At 40.6% G+C, this 21,752-nt stretch overlaps 1 protein-coding gene across 5 annotated transcripts in view; it reads right to left on the bottom strand.

The window, feature by feature from the left end:
- DERA (deoxyribose-phosphate aldolase) overlaps positions 1 to 21,752 on the bottom strand; it is a 128,945-nt gene that overhangs the window by 52,592 nt on the left and 54,601 nt on the right. For 3 of the 5 annotated variants that reach the window (XM_025401814.1, XM_025401816.1, XM_025401813.1), the window contains one exon: positions 12,377 to 12,505. The exons of the other annotated variants lie outside the window; for them this stretch is intronic. In XM_025401814.1, coding sequence (XP_025257599.1) covers positions 12,377 to 12,505 — 129 coding nt within the window. The remainder of the gene's footprint in view (positions 1 to 12,376; positions 12,506 to 21,752) is intronic. 5 annotated transcript variants of the gene reach the window in all.

Below are 21,752 nucleotides of genomic sequence, written 5' to 3'. Positions count from 1 at the left end.
CACACATCCCTTGCCACTCCATGCCTGGCTTGCCCTTGGCAGCTGTGGGATCCAGGCCAGTAGTGCGAGCCAAGTGCAGCCTGCCAGGCCAAGTGGGCAGAACAAGCCCAGCAGCCAGGAGCAAAACTCAAGCAGAAGCGCACGGAGGTTTCTGACTAGCAAAGCAAGACCCTAAAGATCCTGTGACAAAAGAACTTGAATAAAGATCCATGTAACCAATCAGGAGAATAGAGGAGAAAAGAAGATTAAAAATAAACAGGACCTCAGTAACCTATAGGATATCAAGTAGTCTAACACTCATGTACTTGGGGTCCGAGAAGGAAAGACCAATAGAATGGGGTAGAAGATGCATTTAAAAATATGGTTTTGGGCTGGGCACAGTGGGTTACAACTGTAATCCCAGCACTTTGGGAGGCCAAGGTGGGCAAATCACCTGAGTTCAGGAGTTTGAAGCCAATCTGGCCAATATGGTGAAACCCTATCTCTACTAAAAATACAAAAATTAGCTAGGTGTGGCAGTGTGCGCCTGTAATCCCAGCTACTTGGGAGGCTGAGGCAGTAGAGTCACTTAAACTCAGGAGGTTGAGATTGCAGTGAGCTGAGATCACCCCATTACACTCCAGTCTGTGTGACAGAGCCAGACTCTGTCTCAAAAAACAAACAAAAAAAACAAACAAAAAAAACCCACAAAAACAAAAAAATATATACATATGGTTTTGAAAATGTCCTAAACTGATAGGAAACATCAAACTCCAAATCCAAGCAGCTCAGAAAAGTTTAGGATAAATAAAAAGAAAACCATGCTTAGGTCGATCGTGGTCAAATTACTGGGGAAAAAAAAAAAAAAAAGACAAAAGGAAAATATTGATTGACCATAGCCACAGTAAGATAAGATGTTACATACAAAGAAACAGAAGAAATCAGATGCCAAGATATTGAATGATTTATTTAAAGGCCGAAATAAGAAAATGCTCAACCCAGAACTCTATATTCAGCAAACTATCCTTAAAACATGGGGGTGAAATAAAGATACTTTCAGATGAAAAAAAAACAGAAAGAACTCATCACCAGCAGACCTGTACTGCAAAAAATACCCGTGGAAGCTTCCCAGACTGAATTATACAAGATGGAAACTCATATTTGTAGGAAGAAATAAAGACTGAAGGGATACATTTAGGGAAAACATAAAATACTAGCTTATCTTAGTTTTTTCTTTCTTAATGTCCTCAACAGACAACTGACTGTTAAAAAAGTCGTATCACTGTAATAAGAGGTTTGTAAGATATATAGAAAAGAAGAATACTAAAATAACTCAAAGAACCAATGAGGATGTAAATTAAACTGTTGTAAGGTTCTTCCATTTGTGACATGTATAGTGAAACAACATTAATTCTAATTAGACTGTGATCAATTAAGGATGCACATTGTTAGAGCAACCACTTAAAAATTTTGTAAAAAGAGTTTCTAGATAAAAAGTCAACAGAAGATACAAAATGTTACAAAAGAGCTAATGAACCCAAAAGGTTGCAAGAAAAGAGGAAACAAAAATAGATTCAAACAAATAGGAGAAAGTTTGCAAGGTGACAGACTTAACTCCTACCGTATCAATAATTATATGAAATGTCAATGAATAAAACACTCTAAAAAGTAGAAACTGTCACACTAGATTAGAAAAGAAATGCCTACAAGAGATACATTTTAAATATATAGCCACAGATGAGTTGAAAATAAAAAGATGGAAAAAAATATATACCATGCAAGTATTAAACACAAGAAAGCTGATGTGGCCAGATGAATATCATTAGTAGACCTTCAGACAAGGACTAGTATCAGAGATAAAAAGGGACGTTCCATAATGACAAATGTGCTACTTCAGCAGGTAAACATAATAATCCTAAAGGTGTATGTACATAACGAGAGCTCCAAAATACACGATGAAAAAACTGACAGGCGAAAGGGATAACCAGACAAATCCACAATAATGTTTGGAGATTTTAACACTCTCTCAGTAATAAATAGAACCAGTAGACCAAAAAGAAAACAAAACTAGATCTGAAAAACATTATCAACCAATTTGATCTGACATTTGCTCTAATATCTGAAATACACATTCTTTTAAGTGCACTTAAAGCATATAACTAAATATAACCATAAAATGAGCTAAAAATTAACTGTTAATTCCAAATGACAAAAGATTCTTACAATGGATACTCTCTGAGGATAACAGAATCTTAAATTATAAAGCAACAATAGGATATCCATAAAAGCACAAAATATTTGGAAAGTAAATATCTCATTGTAAATAACACTCTAAATAACAAAAGATATCACAAGGGAAATTAGAAAATACCTTTAACCAAAAAGTAATGAAAAAAAACAACATCAAAATAAAAAATTGGCCCTTCAAAAAGATTAATTGGCAAAGCCCTAGCATGAACAAGCAGAGGGGAAAGAAAGAAAACAAAAATAACAACAGGAAAGGAAACAAAAATGACCAATATCGGGAATAAAGAAAGAGATATAACTACAGATCCCACAGATATGAGAATAGAAAAACATATTACAAACAATATTTTGTCAATAATTTTAGCAACTCAGTATACTAACACAATGAAATACTTCTAGGCAAACTCCTTAAGATCTCCCATCTATTATTTTTAGTGAGGGTAAAAACAACCAAAAATGAAGCGCACAAGAGTTCACACTATGTGATTAGATAATGTTCTAATACTGGCAAAGCTAAGCATGGTGATAATAGTAGAAATGTGGTTGCAGCAGGGACGGCAGGTGAACTGAGTGGAGATGACTATAAAGGGACACAAAGGATATTTCAAGGAGGATGGAAATGTTCTGTGTCTTGAAGGGAGTAGTGGTTACAGGTGTTTGCAAACTGCCAAACTCATCACACTGTCTACATAACACCTGAATTTTACTTAATGCAAATGTGCCTCAATGAAATTGATTAAAAAAAAAAAAAAACTTATTTTACAACACCACAGAAGTAGAATACTGAATTTAGTCAGAAATTTTTTAATTACTTTTTGGGGGATTATTTTGTGCAGGTTACATATAAAATTTGGGACAAGAATATAAAAAATACTTGAAAATTAATACTTCAATTCTATTATATGTCTTCTTAACAGAGTAGGAAGTATAAACTACAGGCCAGGAAGTATCCTACATGCTTTCATATATTATGCCTCACAAAGATTGTGTCTTTCATTCATGATAAAATCTAGCATGTGCCTTGGGAAACAGCTGTGTTACAAATGAAACAGCAATAAACCTGGAGCCAGAAGACTCAGGTGCTGAAATAGTGATACAGTTTATTTATTAGTTTTGTGACCTTAAGCAAGTCACACAATCTTAGATTTCTTCCACTCTAGGACTGATGTGAGGACTAAGGAATATTATTTCAATGTACCTGGTAAAGCACACCATGAATACAGTTTTATTACTCACAGTAAGTGCTCAATAAACACTGCTGAAATGAAGAAATGAAGTGGATAAACAACATGAACAGAGAAACAAGCAGAAGGAAGAAATAAAGGGACATGTTTATAATCACATTGTTTTCTGTGGAGAGGATGGGTGGAGGGTGGGACAGAGCTTCCAAAGCATGATGACCTAATACCATATTCATATCATGAGAGGTGAAGCCACCTGGACTTCCTGGGTCGAGTGGAGACTTGGGAAAACGTTTCTGTCTAGCTAAAGGATTGTAAATGCACCAATCAGCGCTCTGTGTCTTGCTAAAGTACTGTAAACGCACCAATCAGCACTCTGTAAAAACGCACCAATCAGCGCTTTGTGTCTAGCTAAAGGTTTGTAAACACATCAATCAGCACTCTGTAAAAATGCATCAATCATCACTCTGTAAAATGGACCAATCAGCGCTCTATAAAATGGACCAATCAGCAGGACGTGGGCGGGGACAAATAAGGGAATAAAAGCTGGCCACTCCAGCCAGCAGCAGCAACCTGCTCAGGTCCCCTTCCATGCTGTGGAAGCTTCGTTCTTTTGCTCTTCATAATAAATCTTGCTGCTGCTCACACTTTGGGTCCACAATACCTTTATGAGCTGTTAACACTCACCGCGAGGGTCTATGGCTTCATTCCTGAAGTCATGAGACCACGAGCCCATCGGGAGGAACAAACAACTCTGGATGCACCAACTTTAAGAGCTGTAACACTCACTACGAGGGTCTGCGGATTCATTCCTGAAGTGAGCGAGACCACGAACCCTCTGGAAGGAAGAAACTCCGGACACATCTGAACATCTGAAGGAACAAACTCCAACTCACCATCTTTCAGAACTGTAACCCTCACCGCGAAGGTCCGCAGCTTCATTCTTAAGTCAGAGAGACCAAGAACCCACCGGAGGGAATAAATTCCGGACACATTCTGGCGACCATGAAGTGACAATCACCAAGTGGTAAGTACCGTCGGACCCCTTTTACTTGCTATTCTGTCCTATTTTTCCTTAGAATTTGGGGGCTAAATATTGGGCATGTGTCGGCCAGTTAAAAGTGACTAGCACAGCCGCCGGACTAAAGACACGGGTGGCAGGCTTTCTGGAAAAGGGCTCTCTAACAACCCCCGACTCTTCGGAGTTGGGAGCGTTGGTTCGCCTGGAACCAGCTTCCGCTTTTCCTGTACTTCTGGACTAAGCCGAGGGTTGACAGAGAGGAAAGTCATTCAGCCCCGGGGTCCTGACAACAAGTTGTCTGACCTTGCAGCCATGAGTGGAACTCTCAAAGTCATGTCACCCAAGCGAGACTCGCCCATCTATCCTATCTATCCTGACCCTTGCCTCCTGGGTCCTCATGCCTGCCAAAGAAACTTCCTCTCGCCTCTCTTCTCCTGGGCTAGTCCCACTCCCTGTTTCTGGTGCTTTTCTAGTTTCTCCTGTAAGTATGATTTCTAGTATAAACTTCAGGACTCTGTTCCCTTCTTTAGGCACCCAGGCTCACCAATCAGAAAGACATAATTTTTGCCCAAAGCCCTGTTGGGGTTGGGGGGACTATCTTAGCAAGAATTTTAGGATCCCTCCTCAGACTAGCAGGCCTAACAAAAGCTATTCCTGAAGCTAGGATATGGAGAGCTTCAGAAATGGTATCTTTCCTATCATATAAGTAAGGACAAAAGGCATCACTCTTCCAACCCTGGAGATCCCCTCCCTCCATCAGAGTATGGACCTCCACTTCATTTTTGGGGCATAACATCTTTATAGGACAGGAGTAAAGTCCCAATACTAACAGGAGAACACTTAGGACTCTTAACAGTTTTTCGAGAATGCATTGGTAAGGGACACTAAATCCGAGTTTCTTCATTCCTCTTCTTGGTCTAGAAGGACAAGCAAAGGTGCAGGTTTTCAAGAATGCATCGATAAGGGCCACTAAATCCGACCTTTCTCAGTCCTCCTTGTGGTCTAGGAGGAAAACTAGTGTTTCTGCTGCTGCATCGGTGAGCGCAATTATTCCAATCAGCAGGGTCCAGGGACCGTTGCAGGTTCTTGGGTGGGGGGGAGCCAAACAATCCAAAACCACGGGCAGTTCTGTCTTTCAGATGGGAAACACTCAGGCATCAACAGGCTCACCCTTGAAATACATGCTAAGTCACTGGGACCAATTTGATCCACAAACCCTGAAAAAGAGGTGACTCATTTTTTCTGCACTACGGCCTGGCCCCAATATTCTCTCTCTGATGGGGAAAAACAGCCACCTGAGGGAAGTATAAACTACAATACTATCCTGCAGATTGATCTTTTCTGTCAGAGGGAAGACAAATGGAGTGAAATACCTTATGTCCAAGCTTTCTTTTCATTGAAGGAGAATACACAACTATGCAAAGCTTGCAATTTACATCTCACAGGAGGACCTCGCAACTTACCCCCATATCCTAGCCTCCCTATAGCTCCCCTTCCTATTAATGATAAGCCTCCTCTAATATCCCCCGCCCAGAAGGAAACAAGCAAAGAAATCTCCAAGGGACCAGAAGAACACCCAGGCTATTGGTCATGTCCCCTTCAAGCTGTAGGGGGAGGGTAATTTGACCCAAAGCAGGTCCATGTCCCCTTTTCCCTCTCTGATTTAAAGCAGATCAAAGCAGACCTGGGGAAGTTTTCAGATGATCCTGATAGGTACATAGATGTCTACAGGGTCTAGGGCAAACATTCAATCTCATATGGAGATATGTCATGCTATTGTTAGATCAAACCCTGGCCTTTAATGAAAAGAATGTGGCTTTAGCTGCAGCCCGAGAGTTTGGAGATACCTGGTATCTTAATCAAGCAAATGATAGAATGACGGCCGAAGAAAGGGACAAATTCCCTTCTGTTCAGCAAGCCGTCCCCAGTATGGATCCCCACTGGGATCTAGACTCAGATCACGGGGACTGGAGTCGTAAATATCTGCTGACCTGTGTTCTACAAGGACTAAGGAGAATTAGGAAAAAGTCCATGAATTATTCAGTGATGTCCACCATAACTCAGAGAAAGGAAGAAAATCCTTCTGCCTTCCTCGAGCAGCTACGGAAGGCCTTAAGAAAATATACTCACCTGTCACCCGACTCATTCAATGGTCAATTGATTCTAAAAGATAAGTTTATTACCCAATCAGCCGCAGATATCAGAAGAAAGTTCCAAAAGCGAGCCCTGGGCCCTGAACAAAATCTGGAGGCATTATTTTTTTTTATTATTATACTTTAAGTTCTAGGGTACATGTGCATAACGTGCAGGTTTGTTACATATGTATACTTGTGTGGAGGCATTATTAAACCTGGCAACCTCAGTGTTCTATAATAGGGACCAAGAGGAACAGGTGGAAAAGGAAAAGTAAGATCAGAGAAAGACCGCAGCCTTAGTCATGGCCCTCAGACATACAAACCTTGGTGGTTCAAAGAGGACAGAAAATGGAGCAGGCCAATCACCTGGTGGGGCTTGTTATCAGTGTGGTTTGCAAGGACACTTTTAAAAAGATTGTCCAATGAGAAGTTGCCCCCTCACCCATGTCCACTACGCCGAGGCAATCACTGGAAGGTGCACTGCCTCAGAGGACAAAGGTTCTCTGGGCCAAAAGCCCACAACCAGATGATCCAACAACAGGACTGAGGGTGCCCGGGGCAAGCGCCAGCTCATGTCATCACCCTCACTGAGCCCCGGGTACGTTTAACCATTGAGGGCCAGGAAATTGACTTCCTCCTGGACACTGGCGTGGCCTTCTCAGTGTTAATCTCCTGTCCCAGACAACTGTCCTCAAGGTCCGTTACCAACCGAGGAATCCTAGGACAGCCTGTAACCAGGTATTTCTCCCACCTCCTCAGGTGTAATTGGGAGACTTTTCTCTTTTCACATGCCTTTCTTGTTATGCCTTAGGGAGGGATATATTAGCCAAGGCTGGAGCTATTGTCTACATGAATATGGGGAACAAGTTACCCATTTGTTGTCCCCTGCTTGAGAAGGGAATCAACCCTGAAGTCTAGGCACTGGAAGGAACAAATTCAAGCTCCAGCCTTAAGTCTTCCCATGGGACAAAACTTCTCTTTATACGTCAGAGAGAGCAGGAATAGCTCTTGGTGTCCTTACTCAGACTCGTGGGACAACCCCATAACCAGTGGCATACCTAAGTAAGGAAACTGATATAGTAGAAAAGGCTGGCCTCACTGTTTATGGGTAGTTGCAGGGGTGGCTGTCTTTAGTGTCAGAGGCTATCAAAATAATACAAGGAAAGGACCTCACTGACTGGACTACTCATGATGTAAATGGCATACTAGGTGCCAAAGGAAGTTTATGGCTCTCAGACTACCACCTGCTTAGACACCAGGTACTACTCGAGGGAGCAGTGCTTCAAATACGTACTTGTGTGGCCCTCAAGCCTGTCACTTTTCTCCCAGAGGATGGGGAACCAATAGAGCATGACTGCCAACAAATTATAGTCCAGACTTATGCCACCCGAGAGGATCTCTTAAAAGTCCCCTTAGTTAATCCTGACCTTAACCTATATACCGATGGAAGTTCATTTGTGGAGAATGGGATACGAAGGGCAGGTTATGCCGTAGTAACAGTACTTGAAAGTAAGCCTCTTCCCCCAGGGACCAGCGCCCAGTTAGCAGAACTAGTGGCACTTGCCCGAGCATTAGAACTGGGAAAGGGAAGAAGAATAAATGTGTATACAGATAGCAAGTATGTTTATCTAATCCTACATGCCCATGCTGCAATATGGAAAGAAAGGGAGTTCCTACCCTCTGGGGGGAACCCCCATTAAATACCACAAGGAAACCATGGAGTTATTGCACACAGTGCAAAAACCCAAGGAGGTGGCAGTCTTACACTGCCAAAACCAGCAGAGAGGAAAGACAGAGAGATAGACAGAGAAAGAGAGACTAAGTCAAAGACAGAAGGAAAGAGAGAGAGGAAGAAACAGAGAGACAAAGAGAAGGAGACAGAGGAAGAGACAGAGACAAAGAAAGAGTCAAAGAGAGACAGAGAGAGGAAGAGACAGAGAGACAGAAAGTCAATGAAGGAAAGACAGGAAGAGACAAAGAGGGAGTCAGAGAGAAAGAGGGAAAGAGAGAGACAAAGAAGAAATCAGAGACAGAGAAAGAGAGAGATAGAAGTGGTAAAGAAAAAACAGTGTACCCTATTCCTTTAAAAGCCAGGGTAAATTTAAAACCTATAATTGATAATTGAAGGTCTTCTCTGTAACCCTATAACACTCCAATACCACCTTGCTGTCAGTATAAACAAGAGTGTAGCCCAAAAGCACTGAGGCCACTGACAGCCCATAGCCTTCCTACCAAAAATCCTTAACCCAGCAGGTTTCCTAACACGAGATCTAAATCATAGTTAATTACCATACAAAGGTCTGACCAGATCTAGGAGGAACTCCCTTCAGGACAGGACAATAGATGGTTCTTCCCAGGCAGTTAAGGGAAAAAGACACAGTGAGTATTCAGTAAGTGATAAGGAAACTCTTGTAGAAGCAGTTAGTAAAATTGCCTAATAACTGTTCTGCTCAAACCTGCCAGTTGTTTGCACTCAGCCAAATCTTAAAGTACTTACAGAATCAGGAAGGAGTCATCTATACCAATTCTAAGTTAATATGAACTGAACGAGGTTTCATTAATAGCAAAGAAAAATTAAAATCCCAAACCTACAAGGTTTTCAACTAACGTAAAGTTTGCTAAAAGTTAACAGTGTAACATGTATTATCCTACTACCACACACTCTCAAAGGATTTCTCAGACAGTTTGCAAGAAATAACAAAATCTATCCTTACTCTACAAATAGACTCTTTGGCAGCAGTGACTCTCCAAAATCGCCGAGGCCTAGACCTCTTCACCGCTGAGAAAGGAGGATTCTGCACCTTCTTAGGGGAAGAGTGTTGTTTTTACACTAACCAGTCGGGGATAGTACGAGATACCACCCGACATTTATAGCAAAAGGCTTCTGAAATCAGACAACGCCTTTCAAACTCTTCTACCAACCTCTGGAGTTGGGCGACATGGCTTCTCCCCTTTCTAGGTCCTGTGACAGCCATTTGCTATTACTCGCCTTTGGGCCCTTTATTTTTAACCTCCTTGTCAAATTTGTTTCCTCTAGAATCAAGGCCATCAAACTACAGTCTTACAAATGGAACCCCAAATGAGCTCAACTAACAACTTCTACCAAGGACCCCTGAACTGACCCGCTGGCCCTTTCACTGGCCTAAAGAGTTCTCCTCTGGAGGACACTACAATTTCAGGGCCCCTTCTTTGCCCCTATCCAGCAGGAAGTAGCTAGAGCGGTCATCGGCCAATTCCCAACAGCAGCTGGGGTATCCTGTTTAAAGGCAGAGAGGTGAAGCCAGCTGGCTTCCTGGGTCGAGTGGGGAGTTGGAGAACATTTCTGTCTAGCTAAAGGATTGTAAATGCACAAATCAGTGCTCTGTAAAAACACACCAATCAGCAGGACATAGGTGGGGACAAATAAGGGAACAAAAGCTTGGAACCCCAGCCAGCAGCGGCAATCAGCTCAGGTCCCCTTATACGCTGTGGAAGCTTTGTTCTTTTGCTCTTCGCAATAAATCTTGCTGCTGCTCACTCTTTGCGTCTGCACTAGCTTTATGAGCTGTAACACTCACCGTGAGGGTCTGCGGCTTCATTCCTGAAGTCAGCAAGACCACAAACCCACCAGGAGGAGAAAACAACTCTGGACGTGCCACCTTTACGAGCTGTAACACTCACTGCGAAGGTCTGTGGCTTCACTCCTGAAGTCAGCGAGACCACGAACCCACTGGGAGGAACAAACAACTCCAGATGCACCAACTTTAAGAGCTGTAACATTCACTGCAAAGGTCTGCAGCTTCACTCCTGAAGTCAGCGAGACCATAAACCCACCAAAGGAAGAAACTCCAGATACACCTCAACATCTGAAGGAACAAACTCTGGACACACCGTCTTCACCGCGAGGGTCCGCAACTTCATTCTTGAAGTCAGCGAGAGCAAGAACCCACTGGAGGGAATAAATTCCAGACACATGAGGAGTAGGTGCTGTGGTTAGGACAGGGTTGGCTGACCTCCAGAATGAATACACTTTCATTGTGACCAGGATAACAGCTGGGGTAACAGATATCACAAGATTGGCTCCGATGTGATCCTGAGGAGTATCTCAGCTTCATGAGTACAACCAACAGTGTGGCTACCATAAAGCATGTACTATAAGTGGCTGCTGTTATTCGTCTCCAAACTTTTACTTTGTTACCCGGGCTAACAATCACTTGTGCTGGCAAGGAGCATAAAAGGGGGGTTACCTGCACACCAGGTAGCCTCCAAGGGGCTTTTCCCATGTTCCTAAGAGGCACAGTGAGTCTTCTACTATGAATCTTTGAAATGCCAGCATCACTGATGAACAACTGTTCAAAGTGTTCCATCCCTTCTCATCCTTAGGTTTTTCTGAGATTTTGCTCTCAGACGACAAGTGCAGATATTTTCTAGATACAGCAGCTGTGACCAGACCAACAACACCACTGATGACTAGTAGGCTGATTTTCAGTAGAGTTCCAAGGAATGATCTGCTAGGCATGACAGAGCACTCGAGAAGTACCTAAGAGTATGGCTGGCCCAGATTCAAGACCAGAGAAACCAGGTATCTTCCTCCAAATATAGGGCTCCTAGAAGGACACCTAGAAATTCAACACTCAATCACAATGTCATGTGATAAGTTATAAGACAGGGCTTTTAATTGAATGCTGTGGGGACACACAGAGGAGATAATGAGCCAAACAGTAGGGGGAGAAGCAGTATCAGGGGAAATAATTCCTGAAAAAGGTGGTACCTGTGCAGAACCCAAAGATGTTGAGTTATTTGGGCAAAAGGCATTCCAAGCAGGAGGCAGTCACAGAACGTACAAAGACTCAAAAGGTTGGATGGCACCACCTGCAGAGAACTGCAAGTAATTCTACATGGCTGGAGAACATGGTGTGACGGGAAAATGAGATGGCAGAGGCACAGCCAGGGTCTTAGGAAAGACCTTTTTAAAATAAGAATCTACGAATGTACATTTTACCATGAAGAGGAAGGGAAACAACTGAAGGAATTTTAAGCAAGCAGTACCATAATAAAATTAGCATTAAAAAAAATTGTGGCGACAGCGTGGAGAACAGATTGGAGGGGAACAAAAGTCAAGAAGACGGGGAACAGCTGAAGTAATCCCTGTGGAGGAGGATGGTGGCCTAAGACAGCAGCACTCAGAATGGAGGGAAGACGTGTCAAACACAGCAAAGAGGTCTAGAGAGAACTCTCAAGGCTTATTCACTGATTTATGTGAGGTGAGAAAAAGAAAGCACCAAGCATGACTCCTAGGCTGCAAGCGTGGATGTCTAAATGGATAGACCTGCTGTTCAGAGATAAAGAATAAGTCAACTCATATTTGAAAGTATAAAAATCAATGATACTGCACTAAATTTTAAAACATTAACACAAACAAAGGCAGAGGTTGTCTCAGATAGTATGGATACATACCTCTGAGATAAATGAAAAGCTTACATTCAGAGAGGAGTAAGTCAGAGTTAAAGAAATTCCTGTCTAACATATGTTGATGAGTGAATAATCAAAGAATAAAACAGAAGGCAATTCACTAACAAGAGAGCCATCTACTGCCTTATAAGCATAGTGCAGCAATGAAATGCCACAAAAAAAAAAAAAAAAAAATGTGGAAGACAGCCAGGAGTTTTTGACCACTTCACACTGGACATGTTTTTACAAAATATCGGATTCCTCCCACAAAAAAATTCCAAGTGGTTAGCATGTTTAATAATAGCTAAATGCTTTCACTTACTTAAATTTCTCCTAAAAACATCAATTCAATAGAAAACATCATTTGAATACAAAACACTTACCTGCCATCATTGCTATCATACTGGCTTTATAGACATTAGTAAGAGATCCAAGCTCTCCTGTTGCTAATATAGTTTTCAGATGAGCCTCCCCACAGGCCTTGCGAAACTGACGAATCTCATCATACAGGGCTGGGAAAGAAAATAATTGAGGCAGTTACAAAGCAGGCAAGTGATAACATAACTTGGCAGCCGTTTAGAGCTGGTAGAACCCATTTCACATTTAGGAAACATAAAACATTTGTCACTTTCTAAAAATCACCCCAATTTAACATTGCCTGGAGCATTCTGTTGCAGTTCACATCCTGTTACAAGGAATGTTTGGTTTGCTACCATGAAACCGTTTCTAAGCCCTGGCCTGAGGTCCAGAGACATAGAGCTTTTTAAATATCATAATGACATGCAAATTATAAATAATTTCTGTCTTGTCCATATGATGGTTGCTTCCAACAAAAAACAAATGTAGCTACTATACATACAGTGGTGTACCCCTTTTAAAAGTAATAGAATAAATCTTAGGTTCTCATTAATTCTTCCATTCACAAGTAATAGGTTCTTTGGTTGAAATACAAAACACACCTTTCTCGAGAGTTATGTTCATGACAATAAAGACACAGCAGCTTGCCCCACTGCCTGCCAGAGTATGTTTATATATCTGACTAAAAAGTGTTGAGCCTGGCCAGGTAGTGTCGGATGCATGTGCACAAAGCCATCTGTAGGGAGGCTCAGAGATGCTGCCTTGAATCTATTAACCCCTGAGCCCATGACCCCAGGACCACATCTGGCTTTGGAGGGTTCCACATTGTGCCCAGATTTATTTCATATTTCATATTCAAGGTAACATCTCATATGAAAGGTAACAGGATTTTAGTAAGCAAATTAGACCAAAATCATGGGTATTAAATCTTTAAAAACTTATTTAAGTCTTTTTTCAATGACACCAGCGGATTTTGGCTTTTACCCTGTATCAGGCTGGCCACTTTCATTTCTTGAACTCAGGCTACTGCCATGGTATCAGGATCAAGGCTTTTTCTTTCCTTTGTATTTGAGAATCTTTCATAGGAAGTAGTTTTATAAGCACATGGACTAAACCAAGCAGGAGGGAAACATTCATAATAAGCATTGGGGTAAGCATTTCTTAAAGCTAAAATGAGAGTTCTGTAATTCACAGGCTTACTAAAGTACATAAAAAAATGAAAAATTAGTCTCAAGTTAGCAAACTCAGTTCAAACCACAAGAGTTGTAACGGCCAAATAAAACTTGCCTTCTCAGTCCTAGAAAACATGAACTTGAAGCTCAAAAGTGAAAAATGAAGAGAAATGAAAGCAAATATTCTATTCCAAGTTGCTCAGTTTAGAAAGTTTGTTACCACTGAGAGATGGTACCCACAGAAGGTTCTTCAATAAAGAACAGACTATTTTCACAGATCCTTAGTAACGCGCAGTTCTGAGTACTAGGGATGATTGATCTGAGATGCCACACCACCTACCTTACCCTGCCCATCTACCTAACCTGGGAGAAAATCATCCTACTTATGCCTTCAATGTGACAACCTGTATAAGAATGTTAAAAATAGTAATAGACTATGTAGCAAAAAATATATATATATTCTTTTAATTCAGAGAATGAATTGGATGGAATGACATTTCTTGAGTTACTGAATCTAAAAAAAGAAACTTGTTCTCTAAGAACAAGTGACAAGGAAAATCTTCTGATCTAAAAATCCAAGAACACTAATCCAAGTTAACTTGTGATTTAATTAATGATTTCCTTCCACAAAACAGTGTTGTCATTAAAAGCTGGCTTTAGAGTGAGACAAATGCAGATTTAAAACCCAACTCCATCATTTCCTGTGGGACCTTCGGCAAGTTATTTCTCTCAGCATCAGCTCCATCCTTAAGGTGTCAATAATATTTACTTTACAGGGTTACTAGGAATAAGAGAGAGAGATACAAAGTACTTTGCATACTGCCTGACATGTTATAAGCACTCAAAAAGTTTAATTATTAAGTTCAGAATTCTAGTAAAATGAATTTCCACTAAGTGTTGTGTTATAAAAGTCAAATCTTATTTCATGGCCTGACCCAGTTCCAGTAACCAAAGTTCTGTTGTATGGATTACTGCTTACAATCAGTGAGCCATCAGACAAGGCTTGAAAGTATTTTATTATAGCAGTTGTTAAAGTGAACTTTGGCCTGTAAAACAAATTCTTAAAACACTGATCACAGCCATATTTGTGAACCAAAAAAATCATCCTTTTTCTAGAGTACTACCTTCTGATGCCAAGTGAATTTCTTGAAGTATAGTTAAAATTAACCAGGAAAACCAGAGGTATTTTATGATTCAGTTATTTGGAAGTTATGCTCTTTAATCCATGATCCAAACAGAATGAACCAAAAGTGCTCACTTACAACATAACTGGATTTACAAATATGCAGCCAATGCCTTCTCATTCGTTAACTGCCAATTTCTAAAATCATTTTACTGGCCTATTTTACCACATAATAGGGTCAAGTTTTTCTGAGAAAATATCTTAATCTTTAAGGTTTAACAGGTGGAAAGTTGTCATTTCTTTGTTACCATTCTGCCCAAAATATACTAGAACAATTACATCAAAAGTTATACCAAATCTGGTCTTTTTAAAATGTGACCTGGGCTCTATCAAGTGATTGCTTCTACCCAGGCCTTTGAATCTTACAGAGTGAGGCAAAGATGAAAGAATAGTTAGATATTTTCCTTATTAGTGCGGTATCAGCAATAGCAGGAGATCCAAAAGTCCAGTGTCCCAGAGGCCAGCGACCAGCCAACAGTGTGGTACCTGTGCTGGCCAGCAGGAGCAGCACCAGCAGTGGCCCTGGGACCACGCTCTTCCTGTGGCACAATCTGACTGTGTCCTCTGCTCCTTATTCTCTCATGGTCCTGCTTTTTTTCCAAGCAAGGCTTCTTCTTTATTCAGTGAGCTGCTTTATGTCTTTCTAATATAATAAATCCCCTTTCAGCTTCACTTAATCAGAATTGGTTTTGTTCATCTTCAACTCATGAATATTTACTGAAGACGTATGGTATTGTAGACAATAATGTGGGTTCTCCTGAGTATATGGATTCACACCCCAACTCTACTACTAGTTTATTGTTTGATTTGGGTAAGTTACTTAACTCTAAACCTGTCCCACGTTCATTTACAAAATGGGAATGATAGAAGTATGCACACCTCACGGAGTTATTTTGAGCATCAAACAGGTTAACATACATGAATAGATAAGGACAATATCCCGCACATTGTTCATGCTCAAGGAATGTCAGTTCCTGTTTTCAAAGTTGTTGGTGGCAGCAGTGATGGTGTTACTGTTATTACTCGGTGCTTATCAGGCTCAGATTACAGAGGGACTTACAAAAGCTGAGGACACCATGATCTATGTTCCTTAAAGAACATAAAATCTCTTTGGGCCCCTCCTAAAAAACAGTCTGGGGAAAAAAGTTTACTATATATCACAAACAAGTTTGTTTTTAAGCTAAGAACCCATGCTACATTGAATAGCAGACTCTTGACATAAGACAGTTTTTGCTACTTGCTACTTGTGTAAACATTTAGGAATTATTCAATTTCTCTAAGCCTAATTACTTAGGGAGGCTCGGTTTGCTCACATATTTTTGTGACGATTAAATAATACACGTGGCTAGAACAGAACCAGGCATTTAGTAGGCATTTAATCATTCAATACCAGCTTCCCACATTCTTTCTCATACACTTCCAAAAACCCAAAAATAACTATAATGAACAACAACAACAAAAAAAAGCAAGCACTGTCCTAATACTTATGAAAGCACAACTAGAATTTGCCGATCTTACATATAAGAAAAAATAGACCACTCCACTCCAACACAAGCCATAGAAACCACAAAGAAGCATTATTAGTGTTTAGGTCATTTTGAGTACTTTGACAGTACCATGATAGACACCTTGGAAACTAGATGAATGACATATGCTAATCAAAGTGGCTTGATGGCTGAAATGTAACCCAGTCAATCTCAAATTATGTCCTTTAACAAACTCAGCTGGCACTTTCCTTTCAATATAAATAAGCCAAACAACGGAAAAATGAATGAGCAGGTTTTCCCCTATGTTCATAGGAAAGGACAATGGTGGGGTGTGGAGTTATTATAATTGCTGCTAGACCACACACGCAGAGGAAATTACAAGTGAAGTAATAAGTTCAACAGATGCCCTTTCCAAAAAATTTTGCATGAGGAATAATTATTCTAAAGGATAAGAAATCCCCTACGTTTTCAAAGCTTATTCCCTCAAAAATGCTCAGTGTTCTCCACACACCATTTAACCATTCCCTTGTGAGATAGTTCAGTTACCTTCATGTTTCCAATGTGAAAAGTAAGATGTGGGCCAGGCACAGTGGCTCACGCCTGTAATCCCAGCACTTTGGGAGACTGAGGCAGGTGGATCACCTGAGGTCAGGAGTTCGAGACCAGCCTGGCCAACCTGGTGAACCCCCTTCTCTACTAAAAAAGTACAAAAAATGAGCAGGGCGTGGTGGTGGACACTTATAATCCCAGTTACTAGAGAGGCTGAAGCAGGAGGACTGCTTGAACCCAGGAGACAGAGGTTGCAGTGAGCCAAGATTGCACAATTGCACTCCAGCCTGGGCAACAAGAGCGAAACTCCATCTCAAAAGGAAAAGTGAGACATGGAGAGATGAATGACCTGCCCCAAATCTTACAGAAAGGACTCGTCATGCCTTCATACGTGGAATAAAACTGTATTTCCTCAAAATTTTCTGCCTCTATTCCAGCACACATAACACACATGCATGCACAGGCACACTCACTGTAATTACAACATATTCTCAGGGAAATACACTGCAGTGCTTCGAGCCACAGAGTCGTCAAAACTCAGAACCCAAAGGGATGTCAATTCCCTTCCAGTTCAAACTACTCACTTGACAGATGGGCATTATAATCCTAAGACCTGGTTTTCATGCTTCTAGGGTAAAAAAGCTGCATAAAATGAAAAGTTCCAAGGTAATTCAGAAACCTAAGATACTTCATTTTGTATAATACACTAAAAATGATCTATAAATTGCTCTTTTAGCTCCCCTGGATGGGAAGAAAACAAGAGTATGGTGCTACAGTAGAGTTCGCATTTTTCAATCAGGACTTTTCAGCCCTTGCTTGGCCGCTGATTAGTTGTGTTACTTGGGAAAGTTACTGAACCTCTCCAAGATTCATTTTTCTCCTCAAGATTAGACAGAAGAGCTTTACTTTTATAGCTCAAACCCTTCTCAAATTCTGCCAATAAATATAAAAGTATTAAAATGGTTAGGAAGATAATCATTTTTCCTTCAGATCCACCTTTAATAATAAGCACATGTAAAATGATGGTAAACGTTGACTTACTCTAAAAGTTTAAGCTGTTATAACTAAAATGAAAGAGCCTCTTGTTGATTTAGAAAGATGATTCTGAACTCTGTCTTTGGGAGCTCTCAACCACAGACAAGAGGGAGCAGGGATTTTCTCAAGTCACATACTGCCAAGCAGGTGAAGAGAAACCTAGCCCCCATGTCACTGGGGCCTAGAGAAATTCTTAGCCTGCATGTTGCCACATCAGGGTGGAGGCAAGGTGAGGAGGACGTGCAGTCAGCTCTGGGGAAAGTGAAAGTCCTTATCAGCGAGGACTGAAAATTCTAGGGGTTGGGGAGGACGTGGTAAGTAGAGCCAGGAAGATAACCCGTAGGCTCCTCAGATTGTCAAATACAAAGCAATTGATCAACTAGGTAAATATTGATCAAAAAGATGAATATACTGAAGATAATGGATAATGGGAGCAAGATTTCTCACTGACAAGAAGAAGGGGTATAAATATGGAAGGGGAAAGTAAGAATAAACCATGCAATGCTGGAGTGTAATAGAGGTTATCAGTGTGAAGTGGTAAGTTCTAAGACAGATTTATAGACTGACATACAGATAAACAAATATAAATGAATGTGTGTTTCTATGTGTGTGCTGTGTATGTGTGTACGTTCATGTATTTACTAGATCTGTCTGATAAGAGGGCCTAGAAAAATAACATCCGAATAGCAATGAGTTATACCTAGCAGCCAGATCTTGGTTTCTAAATACAATTAATCAATAAGAAGAGGAAGAGCTCCTTGGAGAAATGACTGATTCCAAAGCTGGAGCAGACAAAGTCAAAGATACACCTGAAACATCTATTACAAGAAAGCAAGGAAGTTTCTAAAGAATGATGGGAACATAAAAAGGATAGAGGAGCCAGTTTGAAGCAGCTCCTGAAATCGTCTTTGCAAAATTATGACTGAGACAGTAAAAGAGATCTAACCTGACTGACTCCATCTTGTTTCTCACCTTTAAGCTGTCCTTGGTCCTTCCTGGGCACAGGCTGAACTAACTTTGGGAGGAACTTAGTTGATAGTTCATGGTTTAAAACAAGATAATAACAGCGCTTTCCCAAAACAAACCTCCTTCCTGCCTGGGGACTAGACTGCCTTTGTAGAACTAACAAGATTAGAAATTATGGCTTAAGAGTCGTGCAGCTGGGGGCTGCAAGATTCCAACCCTCCCTAAACTGCTCCTAAGATCAGTGCTGGAGATATTTTGCAGGCCCTGCACTTGATGGATCAGCTGGCACCACCCAAATTGATAAACTGGCTCATTCGACCTTGTGGCCCCTACCCAGAAACTAACTGAGCACAAGAGGACAGGTTCAATTCCCTAGGATTCCATCTCCTACCCAACCAATTAGCATTCCTGGATCACTGACAACCCACCAAGTTGTCCTTAAAAACTGATCCCCAAATGCTCGGGGAGACTGACTTGAGTAAGAATAAAATTCTGGTCTGCCATACAGCTGGCTCAGCATGAACTACTCTTTCTCTACTGTAATTCCCTGTCTTGAGAAACTGGCTCTCTGTAGGCAGCAGGCAAGGTGAACCCAGTGAGCAGTTACACGCCCACTGGCCAAATCTGGGACTATCTGAATATCAAAATAAATAATGATGGTAAAGGATTATAACCAATTGAGTAAAATAAGAATCAATGAGTTCTCACAAACAGGAAGGAAGGGAGGGAAGAAGAGAGACCAGTAAGGACAGAGGGAAGAAGGGAGGGAGGGATGTCAATACCACATCTGGCTTTCTAGGGTTCCACATCATGCCCAGATTTGGTAATGCCAACTCATAAGTATAGAAGAAATGACAGAATTAGAAAATCAAAGTAATAGCTGAAAAATCATCAATGGATGCTAAAAGAGTGAATAAAAGTTAGATGAGGAAAAGGATATTAACATAGTCTCAAAATATCTCCATTCATAATCTGTATTAATTACTTATTAAAATGCAAAATACTTATTAATTTTACAATGGAGAAACTTGGCAGAAACCATCTTTGCCAAGTAAAAAAAGGAACATCATCAATAATGGTACAAATTAACATCCTGTGACTCCTGAAATAATGCACTGAGAAGAACAGAGCAAAAGTTCCATGGTACGCCTGCCAAAAATGTATAACCTGAATCTAATTGTGAGAAAATACCAAACAAACCCAAACTGAGGTATATTTTACAAAAATAACAGGCCCGTAATCGTCGAAGACAAGGAAAGACTGAGGACTGTTCTTAGTATTCTTAGGTTAAAGAATATTAAAGAAATATGAAACAACTGATCCTAGACCTAATAAACAACACTATTGGGACAATCTGCAAAATCTGAATACTCTGTAGATTTAATGGCCATATGGTTATCAATGTTAATTTCCTGATTTTGATCCACTACTGTGGCTTGGTTCAAGAGTGTCCTTGTCCTTGTTTTCAGGAAACACACACTGAAGTATTTAAGGGTAACAGGTGAACAGGTCTGCAACTTGTTCCCTAATGGTTCAGAAAAATATGTATGTAATAGGTCATTTATATATGTATGTACACACATCATGGAGGAAATAAGTCAAAAAAAGTAAATGGGATAGCACTTTATAACTGGGGAATCTCAGTGATAAAACTGTAGTCTTGTGTACCAATTTTACAACTTTTTTGTAAGTTTAAAATCATTCAAAAATAAAAGTTAAAAAATAATTTGATATGTTTGCTGTAATTTAGCATCCAGATATTTTTCTTACAGGAGGGCTTTTTAGACTATCAATCACTCTATGACTTCTATGACTTTAAAAAGAAGTGATTATATATGGTACATATTATTCTGTAACATGCTTTTTTCCTTCAATATATCCCTGACATATTTCTATGTTAATAAATACAGGTCTATGGAGCTATTATTAATGGCTGCACAATATTCCATCACATGGACATAAAAAATTTATTCAATCATTTTCCTATTGGATACTTAAGGTTCCAGATTTTTTGCTATTACAAGTAAGACTTCAGTAAATGTCCTCACAGTTAAATATCTGCAACCATCACGACCTTATTCTCCAGAGCCTTTACTATTTTTTCTGCTTACATATCCACATGTAATATATGTCTGTTGTTAAAACTTCAAACCTTATGAAAACTGGAAATTCTCTATTTTAAAAAAAAAAAGCAATTCTTGCCATGTAGTAGAAAAATAATAATTTGGTAGGCTATTATCAAAGGTGCCTGACAAATGAAAATGGAATTCCAATACCACAACTGCAAAGTGGTCAGAATAATGCAAAATTTAACAAAACACATACACCAGAGAAGTGGCTGGCATAGTGATGTCCCATTAAAAACCTATTAATAAATGTTTTCACTTATAATGAGGTTTTCAGGGGTAGTGAAAGTGGGCGTGCTAGAAACCCAGGATATATTACATTGCAGATGCTTAATCAATATAGTGGCACAACTAGCAGAAGAGTTGTCTCCTGTTTGTCTCCCCACATCCCTCCTACTACTGCCACACTGAGAAGTAGAAGTCATAACCTGACCTCTGCCTGTCGTTCCCAGCTGAAAAACAAGGGAGGCTGTGTCAGTGGAGTACTCACTGACAGAACTCAGAGCACTCGGCCACACTCAGAAAGGTCTGTGTGCATCAGTGTGGATCCAAGGGCTGGAGAGGAGGCAAAGGGGTCAGACTGCATGTTTGAAACAGCATCCAATCAGATTGACAACCTGCCCTACCTTCTGCAATGCTGTCCCCGCACGCCAGCAGAACTTGCATCTATAGCATTTTAGTTTTCTCTATTTAAGATTAACTTGCAAGTCCAGCACTAGATCGTGGAGTCCTGCACCACTCTCCCACTGGTCCCTGAACGCAGATCCCTTCTCCTGAGAGTTGTGAGCAACCTTCCCCTGTCCCTGGTACTGACTGCAGTGGCTCGGGACCATGGCCCCGCTCCCCACGCCTTGGCTTCACATTGCATACATCGTTCCCTCTCT

Source organism: Theropithecus gelada, chromosome 11 (assembly GCF_003255815.1).
Source record: "Theropithecus gelada isolate Dixy chromosome 11, Tgel_1.0, whole genome shotgun sequence".
NCBI classification, from domain to species: Eukaryota; Metazoa; Chordata; class Mammalia; order Primates; family Cercopithecidae; genus Theropithecus; species Theropithecus gelada.
The sequence above is the reverse complement of the archived record's forward strand: the minus strand, read 5'-3'. Positions and strand labels throughout refer to the sequence as shown.